Here is a 21,405-nt window from a genome sequence, read left to right on the forward strand (position 1 = left end):
ACCTGGAAATGCTGAGGTCGCCGGTTCAAAACCCTGGGCTTGCCTGGTCAAGGCACATATGGGAGTTGATGCTTCCAGCTCCTCCCCCCTTCTCTCTCTCTGTCTCTCTCTCCTCTCTCTCTTTCTCTGTCTGTCTCTCTCCCTCTCTCCTCTCTAAAAATGAATAAATTTTTAAAAAATCTCTATACATATACATGGGTGGTCAAGATTCTCTTGCCTTGCATCTGGTCTTAAAGTGTCATGGTGTAGCTCATTATAATGTCCATAAACACTTGATAGGGACAATGGTTATGTGGATATACTCATATGTAAAAATTTGTCAAGCTTTATCTGTTAGATTTGTATACTCTATGTAATTTTTACTTCAGTAAAAACATTTTTATAGTTCAAAAACAATAGGCTTATCAAAATAATGTAATGTCTAGTTAGATGAATTTCTCATTTCTAGGCTGGATAATTAGAAAAGCTCATAATTCAGCAAATAAATGTAGTTGCAAATTTATAAACACTAATTTTCCAAGTTTTTCTTTTAATTTACAAAATATATGTAGCTTGACAGGAAAAGTGATGAATGTGGAATGAGAAGCTTTGGGTCTTACTCATTCCTGACACTTGTTAGCTATTTATGTGAAGTCAGGCAACGTGCTTTACCTTTCTGAACCTCCTGTAATTTTTCTGTAGAATGGGGACAACAATATTTGTCCTGCCTACTTTTTAAGAAGTTATTGAAAACTGGAAGCAGAATAGTAATGCTAGAAAGAAAACAGATGTTTTAGAATCAGACAGATCTGTGGTTTGTGCCCCAGCTCTGACAGTCCCAGCTATGTGACACTGTACCAGTGACTTAAGTCTCCCTGAGCCTTGGAACATCCTCATTTATAGATAAGGCTGATCATACTGACCTCAGATAACATTTAAGGAGTGCCTGGATCAAAAATGCCTTGCACTTAGTAGATGCTCAGGAAATAATCTTTCACTTTCCTTTGTCCTTGCCCATCTCAGAGTTATTCTGAGATAAAATGAGATATTGAATGTGAAAAGGTTGTGTTATTCCCTGTACTGTTTTATGTTTGGAATATTTCATTTTTTAAAAAAAAAAATAGGCTTTAGAAAAATGAAAATGCCATGAAATCCCAGAATAAAGTACTGGAAATGACCTCAGATTTCATCTAAATGTCATATATCTTGATAAAATAAAAACAGCAATTCAACACAGGTAGCAGCAGCTACACTTAAATCATGCAAAACAGCATTTCTCAGCTACCTTGGAGAATAAAATGTTATTGATAATAATGACTATTCCTCAGGCTTATTAAGCTTCTAGCACAAGAAAAACAGGATATCTTTTAAAAATCATTTGAAAGTGTTGACCATAGCACATGGTAAAAAAAAAAAAACCCAAAAGCATAAATGGGTAAATTAACTCATCTATTCCTGCTGTTAGTTTCCCTCTCTAGTGGAAATCAGTTAACCAGGCTCAAGATAACTATCTTTAGTAAACTATTTTTACCGGTAGGTGGCAGCAGATATTAAAAGAACAAATCCGATGGAAGAAAGAATAAAAGGAATAGTTGAATGGCTTAGGAAGGAATTGTGAGAATACGAGTGTGAATTCTTTGTTTTTATGTATTTTAAAAAAAGGAGTTGCATGAAATCATATTGCCTAAAACTCTAAAATTATCTTCCATATTACAACTAGAATAGAATATCTCAATCACTAGCAGTTTTGGAGTTTAAAATATACAGAGAGTAAGGGAAGTCTCTGTACTTTCCATTCAGTTTTGCTGTAAATCTAAAACTGCTCTAAATGTAAAGTTTTTTAATGAAAAGGAGAAATATAAAGGAATACCTTGCTTTAAAAGATAGACATTTTTGGGAAAAGTTGAGTAAGTTAAATTTTTGCTATATTATACTTCACCATTAACTTAATTCATAATTGAAGTGATAACTATTATTTTTAGTGCAGTCTTAAGTTTCGGAGTCATTTACCAAGTCATTTCCAAGTAAAAAACAATGAAATTTAAAATATTTAATAAAACATTTTGGCTAATCCTTTTTAAATCAGAAGACTCTCAAGTAATATTAATAGTCATTTCCCTAATTTATTTAACATAAGTTTAGTTTTTTGTATTTCAAATAAAGTGTGTAGATAATTTGCCTTAAATTTTTAAACTATTCACATTGATATACAGTACCTTGTTAAGAGGGTTTTATTTTTGTGTATTCATTGCAATATATTTTATGTGCTAGTAATATAGCTTTTAAAAAAATAACAGCTCCTTGAAATATAATTCAGATACCATACAATTCAGCCATTTAAAGTGTACAACTCAGCCCTGACCAAGTAGCATAGAGTGCCATCCCAAATATACCAAGGTTGCGGGTTCAATCACTGGTTAGGGCACAAACAAGAATCAATGAATGCATGCATAAATAAGTGGAATAACAAGTCAGTGTTTCTTTTTCTCTCTCTTCTCACTCCCCTTCTCTCTCTCACCTTTTCCTCTCTCTCTTTCTCCCCCTTCCTTCTTCTTATTCCCCTTCCTCCCTCTCTCTAAAATCAATCAATCAATAAAGTGTACAATTCAGTGGTTTTTAGTCTATTCACAGTTTTGCAACCATCATCATATTGTAGCTATTGATTTACTTTTGGTAGATAGAAAAATCACAGCTGTCGAAAAGATCCCTGAGGCCCTGGCCTTTTGTCTCAGCGGTAGAGCATTGGTCTGGTGTGTGGAAGTCCCAGGTTCGATTTCCGGCCAGGGCACATAGAAGAGGCGCCATCTGCTTCTCCATCCTTCCCTCCTTTTTCTCTACTCTCTCTTCCCCTCCCAGCCAAGGCTCCATTGGAGCAAAGTTGGCCCGGGTGCTGAGGACAGCTGCATGGCCTCTGCCTCAGGCACTAGAATGGCTCTGGTTGCAACAGAGCAACACTGTAGGTGAGCAGAGCATCACCCCCTAGAGGGCATGCCGGGTGGATCCCGGTCGGGTGCATGTGGGAGTCTGTCTGTCTGTCTGCCTGCCTCCCCGCTTCTCACATCAGAAAAATACAAAATATAAAATAAAAGATCCCTGACTAGACATGGAAAACCTGGCTTACTAGCTGGGCTCTTCCCAGCTCTGAGCAGATCTTGGGACCTCTAACCTTTGAAATGCAAAGATTGAGCTATTCATTTGCATATTTAAAAAACAACTAAGTTTCTTCTCTGTATATGCCAAAGGATTTTTTTTTTTGTATTTTTCTGAAGTGAGAAGCGGGAAGACAGAGAAACAGACTCCCCACATGTGCCCGATTGGGATCCACCCAGCATGCCCACTAGGAGGCGATGCTCTGTCCATCTGGGGCATTGTCGGTTGCAACTAGAGCCATTCCAGAGCCTAAGATGGAGGCTATGGAGCCATTCCCAGCGTCTGGGCCAACTTTGCTCCAACAGAGCCCTGGCTGCAGGAGGGGAAGAGAGAGAGAGAAAGGAGAGCAGGAAGGGTGGAGAAGCAGATGGGCGCCTCTTCTATATGCCCTGACCAGAAATCGAACCTGAGACATCTACATGCTGGGCTGATGCTCTACCACTGAGCCAGCTCGCCAGGGCCTTTGCCAAAGGAATTTTAATAAAAAACACTATACTCTTGTCTTGGCAGAGTCCATAGTCCAACAGGTAATTAGTAAGGTGTCATCCAGTTTGAATGTTCAGTGTGGTTTGGTTTTTGTCGTTTTTTTTTTGTTTGTTTGTTTTTGTCTTCTGATCTTCTGGCAATGACCATTTAGAAAAATTAGCCTTTTTAGCCATTTAGGATGGAAAACTTCCATTGATGGAAAGGGTCATTTGGTTCATGGTTGGGTATTTGACCATTAGATAGGGCTTTGTGAGTATAACTTCACTTTTTGTAATTCAAGTACTATCTCTGTGTGAACTATATTTTAGAGGAGACCACATATGACTTTTCTTTTTTCTATCTTGAAAGGTACTCACAAATCTCTCGAGTTGGGCTTTTGAAAATCCCTTCAAGTGTTGCCCCATCCTTTCTCCAGTAAAGATTTTTCTCCTTGGCAGTAGTGCTAATGCTATCTGGGCACTTCAGATCGGGGCATTTCCAGTAAGACACAAATAGCTATTCACAAATCTGAGGGCTTTCTTCTTTTCCCAGGCCTATCTGGCAGTGTCCCAAGAGTTCACTGGCTTTTCACTCTGAACATCAAATAACAGTGCTGCTGAGGCAAGTTCCTAGTTCACCTTACACTGGAGAACCAGATCAGCACAGTAGCAGAGTCTTCTGAATTGGCATTTTTCTTTGAGTAAGGATGTTTTTATTTACACTCTCTTAACCTTAACTGGCAAACAGACTGCTTTTTTATAATCTAAGTAGAACAATGTTCTTAGAGAATACGTGGTATCACATTGAGTAGGGAAATTTCCTCCAACTTACTCTCTTCTTTGCAACTTTGATTTGTTAACATCTCAAAATAGCTTCTGTCTTCGTGGAGTTTCTGTAAAAGCTAACCTCCCAAAAAAGAGAGAGGGGCCCTGGCCAGTTGGCTCAGTGGTAGAGCATCGGCCTGGCATGCGGGAGTCCCAGGTTCGATTCCTGGCCAGGGCACACAGGAGAGGCACCCATCTGCTTCTCCACCCCTCCCCCTCTCCTTCCTTTCTGTTTCTCTCTTCCCCTCCCACAGCCAAGGCTCCATTGGAGCAAAGTTGGCCCGAGTGCTGAGGATGGCTCTGTGGCCTCTGCCTCAGGCACTAGAATGGCTCTGGTTGCAACAGAGCGACGCCCCAGATGGGCAAAGCATCGCCCCCTGGTGGGCATGCCGGGTGGATCCCGGTCGGGCGAACGCGGGAGTCTGTTTGACTGCCTCCCTGTTTCCAACTTCAGAAAAATACAAAAAAAAAAAAAAAAAAAAAAAAAAAAGAGAGGGAGAAGAATTATTGAACAGGACCTGGTGAATGAGGAGAAATAATAAGAATTTGGAAGTAAGGTTTTACAGACTTTTAGAAAGAGCTCAGGGACCTAGATCTTCGTTCACTGTGCCACTGCTCTCATGCAGAAGTCTTTTAATAGGGAATCAGATTCCCCATGAGAACGATGAGGAGGTCACCTTCCTATATCCATGATTCTCTTATGATTCTATATGGAGTACAGAGTTTGGGATAATTATTCAAGAAATAAATATAGGGCTTATTAATAGAACCTTAAGATTTGTTTTAATCATCTCTCAAGAAAAAAAGTTAACCAGACAAGATCCCTAACTGAATGCATGAGAATAATTCAAAATAACTATATTTAGAGCTGAATTTGCCATGCATAAGGGTGTTACCCTGATTTTGCCATTAACTCATTATGCAGCCATGGGCAAGTCCTGCTACTGGGCTGCGCCTTGGTTTTACTCTCTGTAGATGACTGCAATATTACTAAACTCACCCAAGTGCTGAAAGGCTTCATTAAGGCTATTAAGTCCTTGTAATTACAAGGGAGGAGGTGGTAGTATTGGATAAAGTGGCTTACCTAATGTATGAGAGGTTTCTATGTTATAAATATTTTTTCAGGAAAAAAGTAGGGACAAAAAGTAAAAGATATAATTTAGGTTTTTTTGTTTTTTTTTGTTTTGTTTTTTTTTTATTTATTTTTTTATTTATTCATTTTTTTTTAGAGAGGAGAGGGAGAGACACAGAGAGAGAGAGAGAGAGAGAGAGGAGAGACAGAGAGAGAGAAGGGGGGGAGGAGCTGGAAGCATCAACTCCCATATGTGCCTTGACCAGGCAAGCCCAGGGTTTTTTGAACCGGCGACCTCAGCATTTCCAGGTCGATGCTTTATCCACTGCGCCACCACTGGTCAGGCCTAATTTAGGTTTTTAAGCCTAATTTATAAACTAATTATGTTTTATGGTATTGCTTTTTACAATTAATTTTTAAAAAGAAACTATACTTTGAGAGATGTATCCGTCTCTTGCTGTCTAATAAGATTTTAATTTGGAGTTTCTTATATGTATGTGTCTTTTATGTACCATCTAAATTTTGTCAGAAATTATCTCTGACAAAAGGTAATTTAAGCCTTGTTTTCTAGAACAGGAGGAAAATTTGGTGCCAGCACTAAATGGTTTAGAGATGGTAGATACATTTGAGATGTGTGGAGTTCTTATTAGGGACTTCTAGACCCTTTCCTTATTTAGCACATCAGTCAGAAGGAACATGATGGTTTTTAAAATTATGGCAGGAGTGTAAATAGGCACAACTACTCCAAGAGCAATTGAGCAGTTATACTTCCAAGTATATATACCGTAGAGCAGTGGTTCTCTTAATGTGGTTCTTAGACCAGCAGCACCAACAGTACGTGGAACTAGTTAGAAATGTACATTTTCAGGCCTCACCTAGGCTACTGAAACCCTGGAGGATGGGCCTAGTGATACGTGTTTGAACAAGCCCTTGGTGATTCTGATACTTGCTAAAGGTGAGAAACTCTGGCCCAGAGAAACTCTTGCAGTGTGCACTAAGAAACACATAAGGAAGCTCACTTCAGCTGAGGGCTCATATGTAATATCTCATTTAATCTTCCCAGCAACCGTATTAGCTTAATCCTGTATTAACCCCATTTTACTAAGGAATTATGGCCATAGTCACAGAGCTAGTAAGATTTGGAGCTGGGACTTGAATGAATTTTTTTAACTACAGTGCAGTCTTTAAAACCTAGAATCTCAGAACAGACTAGAGCAATTTATATTTTCATTAATTTGGGGAAAGTCAAAGCAGCTTCTGCTATGGATTCAGAAGAAAAAATTGTTTTTATTGATCAAGACATTCACTAGTATAGTAGGTCATTTACATTTATTATCTCATTCAATCTTTGTAATAGTTCTTTGATGCATGTCTGTTATCTTCATTTTATAGATGAGAAGTTAAGTAATTTCCCCAAATTTATACAGCTAGTAAATACCTAGACTTGAGCCCATCCCTGTGCCCCAAACCCATGTGTTTCTACTGCAGCTAATTTTCTTTTTCTTTGGTCAAGTTTAAAAACTTGACCATCAGTTAAAAAATAGAGCATGAGCTACTCAGGTTATGTATGGATAACAGAAGAGTTGAGTTCTAAAAAAGAAGTAAAATGCCTTTATCCACCATAAAATTAAGTGAAATAAGATTGTAAAATAAATATTAAATTTCCCAAAGGACATTTATTACATTTCTAAACCCATTTAAGAGAAGTATTTATTTATTTTTCTTCCTGTCATGATTTCTCTGATTTTGGCACAAAACAGGAGATTCTGGGATTGCTTATTAGAATAATAATTATTTTGTGTCAACTGGCCTAATATTCCAAGATCTTCAGGGCTAAGTTTGAGACAGTTCCATTGCATGTGTAATACCCTTAGCTTAAGCAGTACTTTTCTGGAATTTTTCTTCTGAATGTCCTGCTTTTTTCAGGTGAAAATCGTAGCACTGAATGAGAATATTACTCTTAGGTCAGCCCTAGATAAAAATCTGAAGAGTGCTGTGACTACTGCTTTCCTCATGCTTCCTGAAAGCTTTTCTGAAGAAGACCTTTTTATAGAGATTGCCGGACTCTCCTATTCAGGTTAGTAGGTTTGGTGCCCATGTTTTGTGCAAGAAGATTTGTTGTTTGAAGACCTTGTAAACACCCTACTGCTCTCTCTGCACTGGAGCTGCAGCAGCCTTAGTTCTGAATCCCATTACTTCCTGTGTAGGTTACTGCAAAACTCAGTAGTTCCAAAGTCTCTTCCTCTCCACATCTTTACCTAAATTACCCTAGGGTAATCTTTTTTTTGTTGCTATTCTTAATTTTTATTTTTAAACAATTTTAAACTTACAGAAAAGTTTCAGTGATGGCACAGAAAACCCATATGCTCTCTTCCCAGATTTACAAGTTTTAACATTTGTTTTATCATTCCCTCTGTATCGGTGGTTTTCAAACTTTAGTGTGCAATCTCCTGGAGGGCTTTTAAAATAGACTGCTGGGCCCACTCCCAGAGCTGATTTTAGCAGGTCTGGGGTAGGGCCCAAGAATTTGTATTTCTAGCAAGTTCCTAGGTAATGCTGATACTCTTTCAGGCATCCCACTCTGAGAGCCTCTGCTCTCCCTTCATGTGGAAATACACTGTATTAGGTTGGGTTTTTTCCTAAGTATTTGAGAGTAGATCATTTATTATGTTCCCCCCTTTTTTTGTGACAGAGACAGAGAGAGGGACAGATAGAGGGACAGATACAGACAGACAGGAAGGGAGAGAGATGAGAAGCATCAATTCTTCGTTGTGGCACCTTAGTTATTTGTTGATTGCTTTCTTATATGTTCCTTGACCTGGAGGCTACAGCAGAGTGAGTGACCCCTTACTCAAGCCAGCGACCATGGGGTCATGTCTGTGATCCCATGCTCAAGCCGGTGACCTCGCACTCAAGCTGGTGAGCCCGCGCTCAAGCTGGATGAGCCTGTGCTCAGCTGGATGAGCCTGTGCTCAAGCCAGTGACCTGTAGGGTTTCAAACCTGGGTCCTCCATGTCCCAGTCTGATGTTCTATCCACTGCGCCACCGCCTGGTCAGGCTATTATGTTCCCTTTAGGCCAGATACTTTAATATGTGTTTCCAAAGAACAGAGACACTTTCTTACATAACCAACAGTACAGTTTTCAAATTCAGGAAATTTTACACAGATTCGGTACTTTTATTAAATTGGCAATCCATAGTTCACATGTTGTCAGGTGTCCCAATAATTTTTATAGCATGTTTTCCTCTAGTACATGAGCGAGTCGGGGATCATATATTGTATGAGATGTCATGTCTCATATCTTTTAATCTGGAATACGTCCTCAGCCTTTCTTGGTCTTACATGACATTCACATTTTTGAAGTCTACACACTAGTGATGTTTGTGCCCTGGTAAACAGTGTTTTTCTCACTTCTAAACAATTTATGGGGAGACATTTGAAGATCATGCACATATCTTTCCTTATCAACCTTTTCCTCCTAGGTCACGCACCCATTGACGATTCTTGCTCAAACCCATCTCTTTACTGTGATGGTTACAAAATGGTAACCTTCCAACTTCACCTCTTCCTCCACATTAAGGAAAGCTTTCCCTTCTTCCCCATTTATTTTTCTACCTAAGGATTCACTTCCTTTCCCTTTCCCCTTAACCAGGGTGTTCCTCAGAGATGTCAGGGGCTCCTTCAGAGGGCAGGGGGGAGCTGAGAGGAGAGAGCCCTGACCCTCACCTTAGCTTCCACCAGTGGAGGGAGTGCCGCACTTGTCCTTCCAGGTACTAAGGAGCTGTATAAAACTGCATTTACGAAAAAGTCTTCTACTTAAAAAATAGTTTAAACACCACTATCTTAAGTAAATATCCTTTTTTCCAATTTTTAAATATGAGTCAAAAAACTTTATGCCCAAAATATTGCAAAAGCAGTTTGTTCATTTTCTAAATCCCTGTACAGATAAGATTTCATGGAAATGTAATGCTGAAAGAGACTTTAAAGGTCTTGTTCTTCAGTGTTTTTCCCAAAATGTGTCTAGCATGACCATACTATAGTTACAACACTGGGGAGAAAGGAAGTGAAATTACCTCCATCTTCAGTTGCTTGCACCTTGATGTGGCAGCATCCCTGCTCTTGAGATGAAAGTGGGGGAGGACAAAACATGGGGAAAGGGGTCACTTTGTTAGGGTAATTCTCTGGCCTTGCTCCCTGTGAAAAAGGTGGACCAGAAGCCTTTTATTTTCTGTGGAAGAAAATGCAGAACTATTCTCTGCTTTGCCCACACCACAACCATTCTTCCATATTTTTTCCCCACATCATCAACATCAGCATAGTGTTAGGCAGCTTCTAGGACTTTTCTATAAATTCTGAACATTAACAAAAAATGTTTATCAAATGAAATAACTGCTTTCCCCTATTAATAGACTTCAAGTTAGCATTCAGGATAATATCAACCTTTAGCAGATTTTTGCTTTGCAACCTGGCAGACTCATATTTTATACTCCTGGTTTCTCCTGTGCTCTGAGACATATCCAAGTTGTTTGGTAAATACTTGGTGACTCATAGCAGTATCATTCTCCATTTTGTTTTCTTTATAATATTTATTAAGATCTACTATATAGCAGCACTGTACAAGACACAAAAAGGTAGGTAGATAGGTAATTTATTCTACCATTGAATCCTCACACAATAGCCTATTTGTTTTAACAAATATTTATTCTTCCATGTGCCACATGCTGTGCTAGGCCCTAGGTATACTCTAGTTAGCATGACATGAGTGAAATACTTCATGGAGATTTTGTTCTTTTAGGGAGAGACTGACAATAAGCTATATGGTAACTTCAGATAGTGGTTAAATGCTCTGAGAAGTAAATAAATCAGGTTGAGGGTGGGTCCATATTCATAGTGGATAGTCAAGGAAGGCTTTTTGACAGTGTTGACATCTAAACTGAGATCTTAATAGTGATAAAGAGCAGCCCTGGGCTGTTGGGAGAGAGGCTGTCAGAGAAAGGGAGTTGCTTCCCAAGAGCCAGGTTTCAAATCTTGGTGTGTCAGACTCCAGTCATTCCCTTTCTCATCTAGTCTCCTCTTGTTTTCTTGCCTTTAAATTATTTATTGCTTAACCCAGATTTGGATCTGAGAATTTGGCCAAGTATCCTACATTACTCATTTCAGTGTGGTTGGCTTCTTCTTACTGCAAAACTTAGGCTACAATTCTTGGGAAATCCTCTCCAGAGGGAACTGGTTACAACTCTCTATAGTCGCTAGCTTATGAATGAAACTTTTTCCAAAGCCAGTTGTTTAGAACTGGGAACATACTTTCCCATTGAAACAACATTATGTATGATGGTTGTTCCTAAGCCAGGATACAGTATAATTAATGGCTACCTAGTCTATAATATACTGGAATTAGACTAGAATAGAAGGATCTAAACCCTGCAGGTAGACATCTTTCATAGGTATGAGACTTGCCCAGGTGATGTGGTGAAAGGTGAGCTTTTCCTCCTGCCTTTCCTAGGTTTCTGAGAATCCATTGTCGTTGAGTGGATCAGATTCTATCCCTTTGGCTAACCACCCAAACCTCCCAAACTCTCAGAATATTCTGAACTTTAAATTACCTACCAATCTCATTTTATTTACAATGTTGACACTTTCATATATTTCCAGTTCAGAGATTTTATGTTGTCCCTAACTTGTGAAGTTCACCATTTCTCCCTAGAAGGGGTAGAGGGGTGGGTGTGCAAGGGACAGAAAAAACAGTGGTTCTCCATGTGACTGGACAAGTTTCTGCCAGTAATTACTGGCAGAGGCAAGGTCTAGCAGTATTACTAGTTATATTAATAGCCCCGACATTTAATGTAGTATTTAAGTGTCACTTTGACTGCCCTGGGGTCAGTATGGTATTGTTGTAAATGATGGTGAGAAAGGAGTAGGTGGAAGATGAGAGCCTGAAAAATGGGGAGGAAAGTTTTCTAATCCTTCAATTATTCTTAGAATTCAGCATTTAAGAAAATAGAAAAGGAAAACCAAATAAGCTTTAAAATTCACCTTGAACTTTCTGTAAGTACAAACTATTAAAATGACTAATTGTAGGTAATGATCCTGGTTTAACATTTATCAAGTGAATCAGCATTTCATACCTTAAAAAATTTGACTATATAATTTTTGTTCTAAGGAACTTCACATCAATCAACATATGCAGTCATAGTGAGTCAGTGGTAGACTTACAAAGTAACACGTGTGAAAGAGGAAAGGGGGTTTGTGAAGGAACATGGCTTGTTTAACGAAGAAGGAGAAGATTGATGTGACTAAAGTACAAGGCTTGTGACAGGAGTAAATAGCATTTATTATTTTATGCCATAAATGACTCTCAATACCTTTTTTTTGAGAGAGAGAAAGAAAGAAAGGGAGAAAGATGAGAAGTATCAACTAGTTGCAGCACTTTAGTTGTTCATTGATTGCTTCCCATACGTACCTTGACAGGGAGTCAGTAGGCTCCAGCTGAGCCAGTGACCTTGTGCTTAAGGCCAGCGACCTTGGGCTTCAAACCAGTGACCATAGGATCATATCAATGATCCCATGCTCAAGCCAGCAATCTCACTCTCAAGCTGGCAACCTTGGGGTCTCGAACCTGGGACATCGGATCAGAGTCCCAGGTTGACATTCTATCCATTGCGCTACCACTGGTTAGGTGACTCCCAATACTTTTGATCTGGAAACTACCATAGTTTAATCCTCACAAAAACAACCCATTGATTTGGGAGCTGTATTATTGCCACATTTTACAGAAAACTAAGGCCCAGTTCTGTCCAGGGTTGGCAATCTGCTAAGTTAGTAGGTGTTGGAGCTGAAATTTAGCCAACCCTCTTAACCATTTATCTTCACTGCTTCTCTGGTATTTTGGAAGAAGAGGTTAGACCCAGGCCAGGTTGGGCAGGGCACTGAATACAAAGTGGAAAAAAAAAGGAATTTGACAATCTGTACACAACTAGGATCCATAGAAATTTTCAGGCATTGCAAGATAGTCTGGGCCCTGGCCAATGGCTCAGTGAATAGAACATCGGCCTGGTAATAGACATCCTGGGTTCAATTTCCAGTCAGGGCACACAGGTAAAACGACCATCTGCTTTTCCACCCCCTCCCCCTTTTCTCCCTCTTCCCTTCCTGCAGCCAGTGGCTCAGTTGGTTCAAGTATGGCCCCAGGTGCTGAGAATAGCTCTGAGCACATCAGCTTCAGGTACTCAAGCTTTGACCCCAGATGGGATTGCCAGGTGGATCCCAGTCAGGGTGCATGCGGGAGTCTGCCTTACTATTTCCCCTCCTCACCTAAAGAAAAAAATAAGGTAGTCTGAGATTTGTTATCATGAAAAGATCATTTTGCTAGCCCTGTGTAGGAGGCAGAGAAACAAAATCAGGGAAAAGTTTTATTCATTCAGCAAATAATTACAAGAGTCTTCTATGCCAAGCAGTCTTTTAAGTTCTGGGGACAAAGGAAGTAAATAAGGCAGGTATGATCCCAGCCCTCATGGGAGTTTCATTCCAGTTGAAAAGTAGGACAGCAAACAGTGGCAGCACTAGAATGGGAAGAAGGTGAATGTGGCCTCGGGGAAGACCTCTCTAGGAGATGACATTTGAACTAAGCACCAACATATGAGGACCGGTGAGCAGAGCCCAGATGAGAGCTGTCCTGGCAGAGAGGAGCCTGCTGGGGTATAGTTTGGACAATGTCTGTGTCTGGTCATCCTTGTATCCTCCGTCTCTGGAACAGTGTGGCTCATAGTAGGCAGCCTGTACGTATTTGTTGGCAGGAAGGGCAGGGTGAATGATGATGAGGGCTTAGACTAGAGCAGCGCCTCAGTGAGGTGAGCAGCTTTACATGATAATACTGTAATTAACTTGTAACTACTTGAATTAAGCATCCTGTTTTGAATTTTGGGTTTTTTTAAAACATGATATTAATTCATGGAAGGCAGCCTTAGTGAAATGTTTAAAGCTGGGGCTCTGGAGTCAGATGCCTGGCTTCAAATCTTAAATGTACCCTTAATTAACTTTCCATCTTTGGGCAAGTTTCTTACTTCCTTACGACTCAATTACTTCATCTCTAAAGAAGATGTTTATACAGGTTAAATTAAATCACATAAAGTGCTTAGCACAATGCCTGGCACATAGTAAATGCTCAATATTATTATTACTTTAGATATGTGTTTGAATTAACACAGCCATTTGATGTAATAGACAACAGAAAAGTAAATACTACATTCAGACTTCAATGTGAATACTAGCTTTGTAGATGTGCTTAACCTTTTTGAGCCCCATTTTCTTATTTGTAAAATGGAAATATCACATAAAAATGTTTTCAATGAGATTATATGTATGAAAGCCTCCAGCATCATACCTCACTGATAGTTGGTGCTCAGAAAATGATTGCTATAATTATTTATTGCTATTATGTTTTATTGATGGCTATATATAGGTTTTCCCAGGTTGAAATACCGTGTTTTGTTCAGTCGTACAGTGATTGAGGGACACTCAAGTCGGCTCTATTTATCATTGTTTTATTAATGACACTACTATGAATCACTTTGGACAACTTACTTTAGTAGGAGAAGGGGGCGCAGGGGGCACTGACTTCCTTGGACATGTTCTCCAAAGTGGAATTATGTAATTATAAGAATTACAGGGGAAAAAAATTACAGAACTTCTTACATGTTGATATATAATGTCTGTCAAAATTAGCAGAATATTGAGGTCAGGTGGATTTATTTGGCCCCTTACAGTTCTTAGGAATGAAAAACACCTTCAAGCACTCTTGTGTAAGAGAGAGAATGGGTTTCTTTCAATGTCAAATTGTCTGAACTTCTAGGAATAAGACAAAGCAGTGAAGAAGTTTAATTGCCAGTTGAGTGATTCTTGGAGAAAAAAATTAGAAGTGGGTGCCAGCGCTCTAAAGTGTGAGTAAACATCCTCATTTCTGGATCCTGGTAAAAGTTAGTACGGAAATTTTTTTCTGGAGTGAGAGCTATTAAGTTTTATTCCATGATAATCACACTATCTGAAACCTTGCAAGCAGTGCCATGTGATGCCTTGCATGTTGAGGATTAGGTATTTCAGTAATTTGGAAGCATATTTCTCTATGCTTGACCAGATAAGCTTTTGCTGAAGACTCAGTTGGAACTCTTTGCACTTGTCACTTGCTAATTTCTGAAAGTACAACACTCCTAAAAAAATATTATTTATTAGTAATATCTAACATTTATGGATTACTTACTGTTTGCCAGATATTGTTACTTTTTTAATTATATTTTTCAATTACAGATGACATTTAATGTTTTGTATTAGTTTCAGATGTACAGCATAGCATTAGACAATTATATAATTTATGAAGTGATCCTGCCAATAATTCTAGTACATACCTGTCAGGTATTGTTTAGATGTTTTTACATGCATTAACTCATTTAATCCCTGAAATTATGAACTATTATGTCTATTTTACATTTGAGGTGCTGAAGCCTAGAGGAGTTAAGTAGCTTATCCTGGGTCATGTATCTTGTAGGGGCCAAGCTAGGCTTTGAACACAGGTGGTCTGGTTCTAGAATCCTCACTCTTAACCCTTCACTGTTATGCAAAGGGTCTGTCATGGTGATTGTTATTCCTGGTTCACAGCTGGGACACTCTTCCCTCAGGGACCTATGTGGCTCATCTTCCACTCCTTCTCATCTTTTTTCTGCTTCTGTTTTCTTCACAGTACTTTCCACCACCTGAAATACTATTTATTTTATTTGTAGCTTTGTTTGTCTTTGGTCTATGTTCCACCACTGAATGGACAGGGCAGAAATTTTTGTCTTGTTTAGCTCATTCTATTCCAATGCTGACCTGATGCTCAGTAAATGACAAATGAATGGATGGATGGTTGAATGGTTCTGATATTGGTTCCTTCCTGAACCAATGTTATAAACTTGATTTCTCTTCATCTCTCCCCACACCCTTCCATTTTGTGTTCTGTAAAGTATGTAAAAGAAAAAGTAATTGAAATTTATATCACTAAGTATATCAACTATCTATTTTTATTTCATTCCCTTCCACATGTGAGTTAGTCTTCTGCAGCCATGGAGATACTTTTGAGGATGCATTTTAAATTGTGTAATAGACTGCTTCCTACAAATACTGCCTTGGTCATCTTTGAATAAATATACTGCTCCCAAAAATTCGGGGATATTTTATTGCTCTATATTCATTTTGAAATATCCCCTAATTTTTGTGAGCGGTATATTTTGTCCACATGTAAAAGAATGAGGTTGGATGTCTAACTTATACTATATACAAAATCAACTAATATTGTAGTGTGGATTTAATATAAAGGCTAAAACTATAGAAGTCTTTTAAAGAGTGATTTTTGGTTAGGCAGTAGTTTCTTAGATAATACACCAAAATCACAAGCAACAAAATAAAAAATAGATACATGGGACTATATAAAAATTAAAATTTTGTGCTACAAATTACACTGTCAAGAAAGTAAAAAGACTCCTGACCTTTGGTGGTGCAGTAGATAAAGCATCGACCTAGAATGCTAAGGTCGCCAGTTCAAAACCCTGAGCTTGCCTCGTCAAGGCACATATGAGAAACAACTACTACAAATTGATCTTTCCCGCTCCTCTCCCCTCTCTCTCTCCCCCCTCCTCTCACCTCTCTCTAAAATCAATAAAGAAAATCTTTTTTAAAAATACAAAAAGAAAAAAATAAAATAAAAAGCAACCAACAAAATGGGATAAAAGATTTACAAATCATGTATCTGTTCATAAGGGACTAGTATCCAGACTACATAAAATATTCTTAGGATGCAATAAAAAGGCAAATATCCCAATGTGGAAATAGGCAAATGAATTAATAGACATTTTTTTAAAAGAGTATACAAATAGCAAATAAGCATGCTCAACCTCATTAGTCATTAAGAAAATGTCAAAACCACAGAGACACCATTTCGCATACACTACAACAGCTATAATCAAAAAGATAGACAAGCCTGACCAGTGGTGGTGCTGTGGATGAAGCATCAACCTGTTTACCCTGAGGTTGCAGGTTCGAAACCCTAGGCTTGCCTGATCAAGGCTTATCTGGGAGTTGATGCTTCCTGCTCCTCTCCCCCTTCTTTCTCCCTCTCTCTCCTCTCTCTAAAATGAACAAATTAAGAAAAAAAGACAAGAGCAAGAGCAAGTATTGATGAGGATGTGAAGAAATTGAAACCCTGATACATTGCTGGTGGGATTATAAAATGGTACAGCTACTTTGGAAAACAGTTTGTCAGTTTCTCAAAATATTAAACAGAGTTATCCTATGACCCAGCAGTTCTACTCCTAGGTATCTGCCCTATAGAAATGAGAACATATATCCACACAAAAACTTGTACACAGCCTGACCTCTGGTGGCACAGTGGATAAAGCGTCAACCTGAATGCTGAGGTTGCCGGTTCAAAACCCTGGGCTTGCCTGTCAAGGCACATATGGGAGTTGATGCTTCCTGCTCCTTCCCTTGTTCTATCTCTTTCCTCTCTCTCTCTCCAATAAAAATGGGTAAAAAAAATCCTTAAAAAAATTTAAAAAAAACTTGTACACAAATGTTCATAGCAACATTATTTGTAATAAATAGCCTAAAACTGGAAACAACCCGAATGTTCATCAACTGAGGAATGGGTAAATCAAATGTGGCACATTTATCCAGTGGAATATTATTTAGCCATAAATGGGAATAAGTACCAATGGGTGCTACAACATGAACTTTGAAAGCAGATGCTAAGTCAGAAAAGACCATATGTTGTATAATTTCATTTATATAAAATGTCCAAAATCAACAAATCTATAGAGATGGAAAGTAGATTATCTTTGCCAAGGGCTGCGGGTGCAAGGGTGGAGGGAGATGGAGAGTGACTGATAATGGATACAGCATTTCCTTTAGGGAGGCCAAAAGTTTCTAAAATTAGATAGTTGCATAACTCTATAAATATGCTAAAAAAACATTGAATTGTATACTTTACATAAGTGAATTATATGGTATATAAATTATGCCTCCAAAAACTGTTAAAAATGAATATTATTTTGCCATATCAACCTTCAGTTTGGGCTACTGTTCTTAAACACATGTTTTTATGTCACTTGCTGCCTTAGGTAGGTATCTTTATATCTCCAATGTCTAGCACAGCTCCTTGTACTTTGTAGCCATCCAAATATTTTTTGAACTGAAATGACAGCAGTATTGCAGTTAGTCAAGAGGTGATAAAGTTAACCAGTCGTTATCTTCAAAGACTCAGCTTTCTCTACCCCCTGTCCTTTGCCCATCGTGTGTGTGTGTGTGTGTGTGTGTGTGTGTGTGTGTGTGTATGAGAGAGAGGGTGGGGGGAGAAGGATAACAATATATGCTTAACTATTTACAAAGCATTCTCAAATACATTAACTTGTTTAAATCTAAAAGCAATCTTGTAAGGTTAGTACAATTGTGATAGCCATTTTATAAAGAAGGAAACTAATTCAGAAAGTTCATCTCCAGTCACCACGGGACATTGTCAGACTTGAAAGCCTTTCCACTGTACTTCACAGCCCCTCACATCCCTACATCCATAATGTCCCTAACCACTGATGGCAGGCCAACTACTGATGGTTTATAAATCTCTGGGTTTGTCTCATTTCAGAGTCAAAGAGAAATAATCCTTTTGGTTACCCATTTTATTAGATTGGCTTGAGCAGTCAAGAGTTAAACCCATCAATAGAGTCATAAAATAAAAGTCAGCAGTTAGGCCCTGGCCAGTTGGCTCAGCGGTAGAGCGTCGGCCTGGTGTGCGGGGGACCCGGGTTCGATTCCTGGCCAGGGCACATAGGAGAAGCGCCCATTTGCTTCCCCACCTCCAACCCCCTCCTTCCTCTCTGTCTCTCTCTTCCCCTCCCGCAGCCGAGGCTCCATTGGAGCAAAGATGGCCCGGGCGCTGGGGATGGCTCCTTGGCCTCTGCCCCAGGCGCTAGAGTGGCTCTGGTCACGGCAGAGCGACGCTCCGGAGGGGCAGGGCAGAGCGTGGCCCCTGGTGGGCATGCCGGGTGGATCCCGGTGGGGCGCATGTGGGAGTCTGTCTGACCGTCTCTCCCCGTTTCCAGCTTCAGAAAAATACAAAAAAAAAAAAAAAGCAGTTAGTTTTACTCAATTTTTGTGTTTTGTTGCAAACATCTCTGGAGGTAAGAAAAATTTATTCTTATGATCAGATGCTGGTTCATGCTGTGTGTTCTGAAGAAATGGGTAATAATCCCATTTGCTTGCTGTTGCCTATGGCTGAGCTAGTCCTGCTGCACTGCAGTTGGAGAAATTCAGTTCAGCAGATATTGATGTGCCTCCCATGTGCCAGGCAGTGTGCAAGGAGCTGGGGAGCCAGAGATGAGTAAGCTCCTGTCCTTATTCTCAGAGGCTCCGGAGTATTTTCCAGGTTCTTTTGGGAGGATTTGGATTAGTTTGGTAAAATGCAATCTCTCTCTCTCAGAAAGTATAAGAATTTTTGTTTAGTGAATGTATAGAAGGAGAAGAAATGACACAAGTGTTTAGAACTCAACAGTGATCCAAACTGATCTTTCTCTTCAGAGTCAACCATGTTAGATTCAGTGTTTGATGACATTTCATCCCCTCACAGATCAATAGAATCCATTTATTGTCTCTAAATAAAAGCCTACAGGTTTACACACTTGAAATCCAGCTTCCTCTCCATTCACATTTGCCACATCATCACATCTCTGCGTCCTGTGAATTTATTTTAAAATGCTAGAATTAATATGCCAATATTACATAAGTGAGGGCATGGAGGAAAATTACAAAGTGGAGTAAACTAGTCACCTCAAATGTCACTTCCCTGATATTGAAAGGCAGCTGGATCCTGTACCTCACTCTTCTCATCTGTAAAATTGGGAATAATTAGACCAGGGGACCCCAAACTACGGCCCACAGGACGCATGTGGCCCCTGAGGCCATTTATCCGGCCCCCGTCACACTTCTGGAAGGGGCACCTCTTTCATTGGTGGTCAGTGAGAGGAGCATAGTTCTCATTGAAATACTGGTCAGTTTGTTGATTTAAATTTACTTGTTCTTTATTTTAAATATTGTATTTGTACCTGTTTTGGTTTTTTACTTTAAGATATGTGCAGTGTGCATAGGGATTTGTTCATAGTTTTTTTTATAGTTTGGCCCTCCAACGGTCTGAGGGACAGTGAACTGGCCCCCTGTGTAAAAAGTTGGGGGACCCCTGAATTAGACTAAACATGGTAGCAAATGTAAAACACACATACCCACAAAAATCCACAATAAATGTATATCTTGTTAGAGTAGAAATAACCATTTTTAATATAATCCTTTTGTCTTGTTTTTCCTGTTTTTTTACAAAGTTTTCTCAAACGTTTGTATTTTTTTTTCTTATATGATCATTTTCCATCTTGTGCTGTGTGAGTACTGCAACTTTTAATAGTTGTACACTGTTCCATGGTAGGGTATGGGTGTACCATCATAGTTCATCCACTCCCCTGTTGTTAAACAATTGGGTTGCTTCAATATTATAGATAGTACTTCAGTGAACAGTTGTATGTATGTAGTGTATTGACTTAGCTCCTTGGAAATCTTCAGCAGTTTACTACATCTCTGTCTTTGTTGCCTTGATGCTGAATGGGGTTGGAATAGTATCTCTTGAGGGGATAGCTGTGCAGATGAAATGAAGTAATGCAGCAAAGCAATGGGAACAGTGCCTGGCACTTAGCAGATGCTCAGTAAACTTTACCTCTTAACCTCTGTTTCAGTTTATTTCTTTAGGCTTGCTCTCCAAAGATGGATTTTAGCAATTTATGATGTCAACAGCAGTGATCTCAGGTTTTAACTCTTTAACTCTCTTTCCTTTTAAAATAATAGTGAGTGAGAAAAAAAAAACAAGTTCATTCATATTTGGGCAGCTTATTATGACTTATTCTGCTCACTGCCTTGAAGAGTCAGAACTCATATCACGAAAGTTGGGTTCCTGAGCTTTCTGTATGTTTTCCTGAGTTTGCAGTCCCCAGCTGCTTTCCACCAGGTTGTAGTAGCATAAGTGGGTTTTAAAAAACAGGCATAATTTATTCCTTAATGAAGTATGTGTACTTTTGGGTACCTTTTTAGTTTTTCTAAGACAAACTAACAGATTTTTTTTGCTCTAGGAAAATCTGTGGTGTCATGTAATGATTTTGATGATCCCTCCCTTCAGCCCCACCCTTTTTACCCCTAAAAAATAAATCGACGAGGGTAATCATTTGTCCTGATTTTCCCAGTTTGTTTGTACTTGTCCTGGTGGAATTATTCATAGTGCTCCCTTCACCCTCAAAAGTGACCTAGTTTGGAAAATAAATCAAATTGTCACCTTGTCCCTGGGATTCCTCAGTAGCTGGATTATTTGCCTATGCTACGTACTTGCTACTTTATTGCTGTCCTAGACAACTATCTGTCCAACAAAGGTTTTAGCCATTGCTCTTACCAAGCTTCACCTGGGAGGTCCTCACATGTGCCCAGCCTTGAATTTAAAAAAAAAATTTTAATTTATTGATTTCAGTGAGAAAGTAAGGGATTTTAGTAGAGAGAGGGAGGGACAGGAACACAGAGCCATTCCTACATGTCCCCTGACTAGGGAACAAAGCGGCAACCTCTGTGCTTTGGGACGATGCTCTAACCCAGTGGTCCCCAACCTTTTTTGGGCCACAGACTGGTTTAATGTCAGAAAATATTTTCACGGGCCTGCCTTTAGGGTGGGACAGATAAATGTATCACGTGACCGAGACAAGCGTCAAGTGAGTTGAGTGAGTCTTAGATGGATGTAACAGAGGGAATCTGGTAATTTTAAAAAAATAAAACATCGTTCAGACTTAAATATAAATAAAACAGAAATAATGTAA

General features: G+C 39.2%; 1 protein-coding gene across 5 annotated transcripts in view; it reads left to right on the forward strand.

Annotated features, from left to right (window-relative positions):
- The window catches only part of TAMM41 (TAM41 mitochondrial translocator assembly and maintenance homolog), a 77,800-nt gene that overhangs the window by 10,515 nt on the left and 45,880 nt on the right, over positions 1-21,405 (forward strand). For all 5 annotated transcript variants that reach the window (XM_066244735.1, XM_066244739.1, XM_066244737.1 and 2 more), the window contains exon 4: positions 7,417-7,567. In XM_066244735.1, coding sequence (XP_066100832.1) covers positions 7,417-7,567 — 151 coding nt within the window. The remainder of the gene's footprint in view (positions 1-7,416; positions 7,568-21,405) is intronic.

This window comes from Saccopteryx bilineata, chromosome 10 (assembly GCF_036850765.1).
Source record: "Saccopteryx bilineata isolate mSacBil1 chromosome 10, mSacBil1_pri_phased_curated, whole genome shotgun sequence".
In the NCBI taxonomy this organism is placed as follows: domain Eukaryota; kingdom Metazoa; phylum Chordata; class Mammalia; order Chiroptera; family Emballonuridae; genus Saccopteryx; species Saccopteryx bilineata.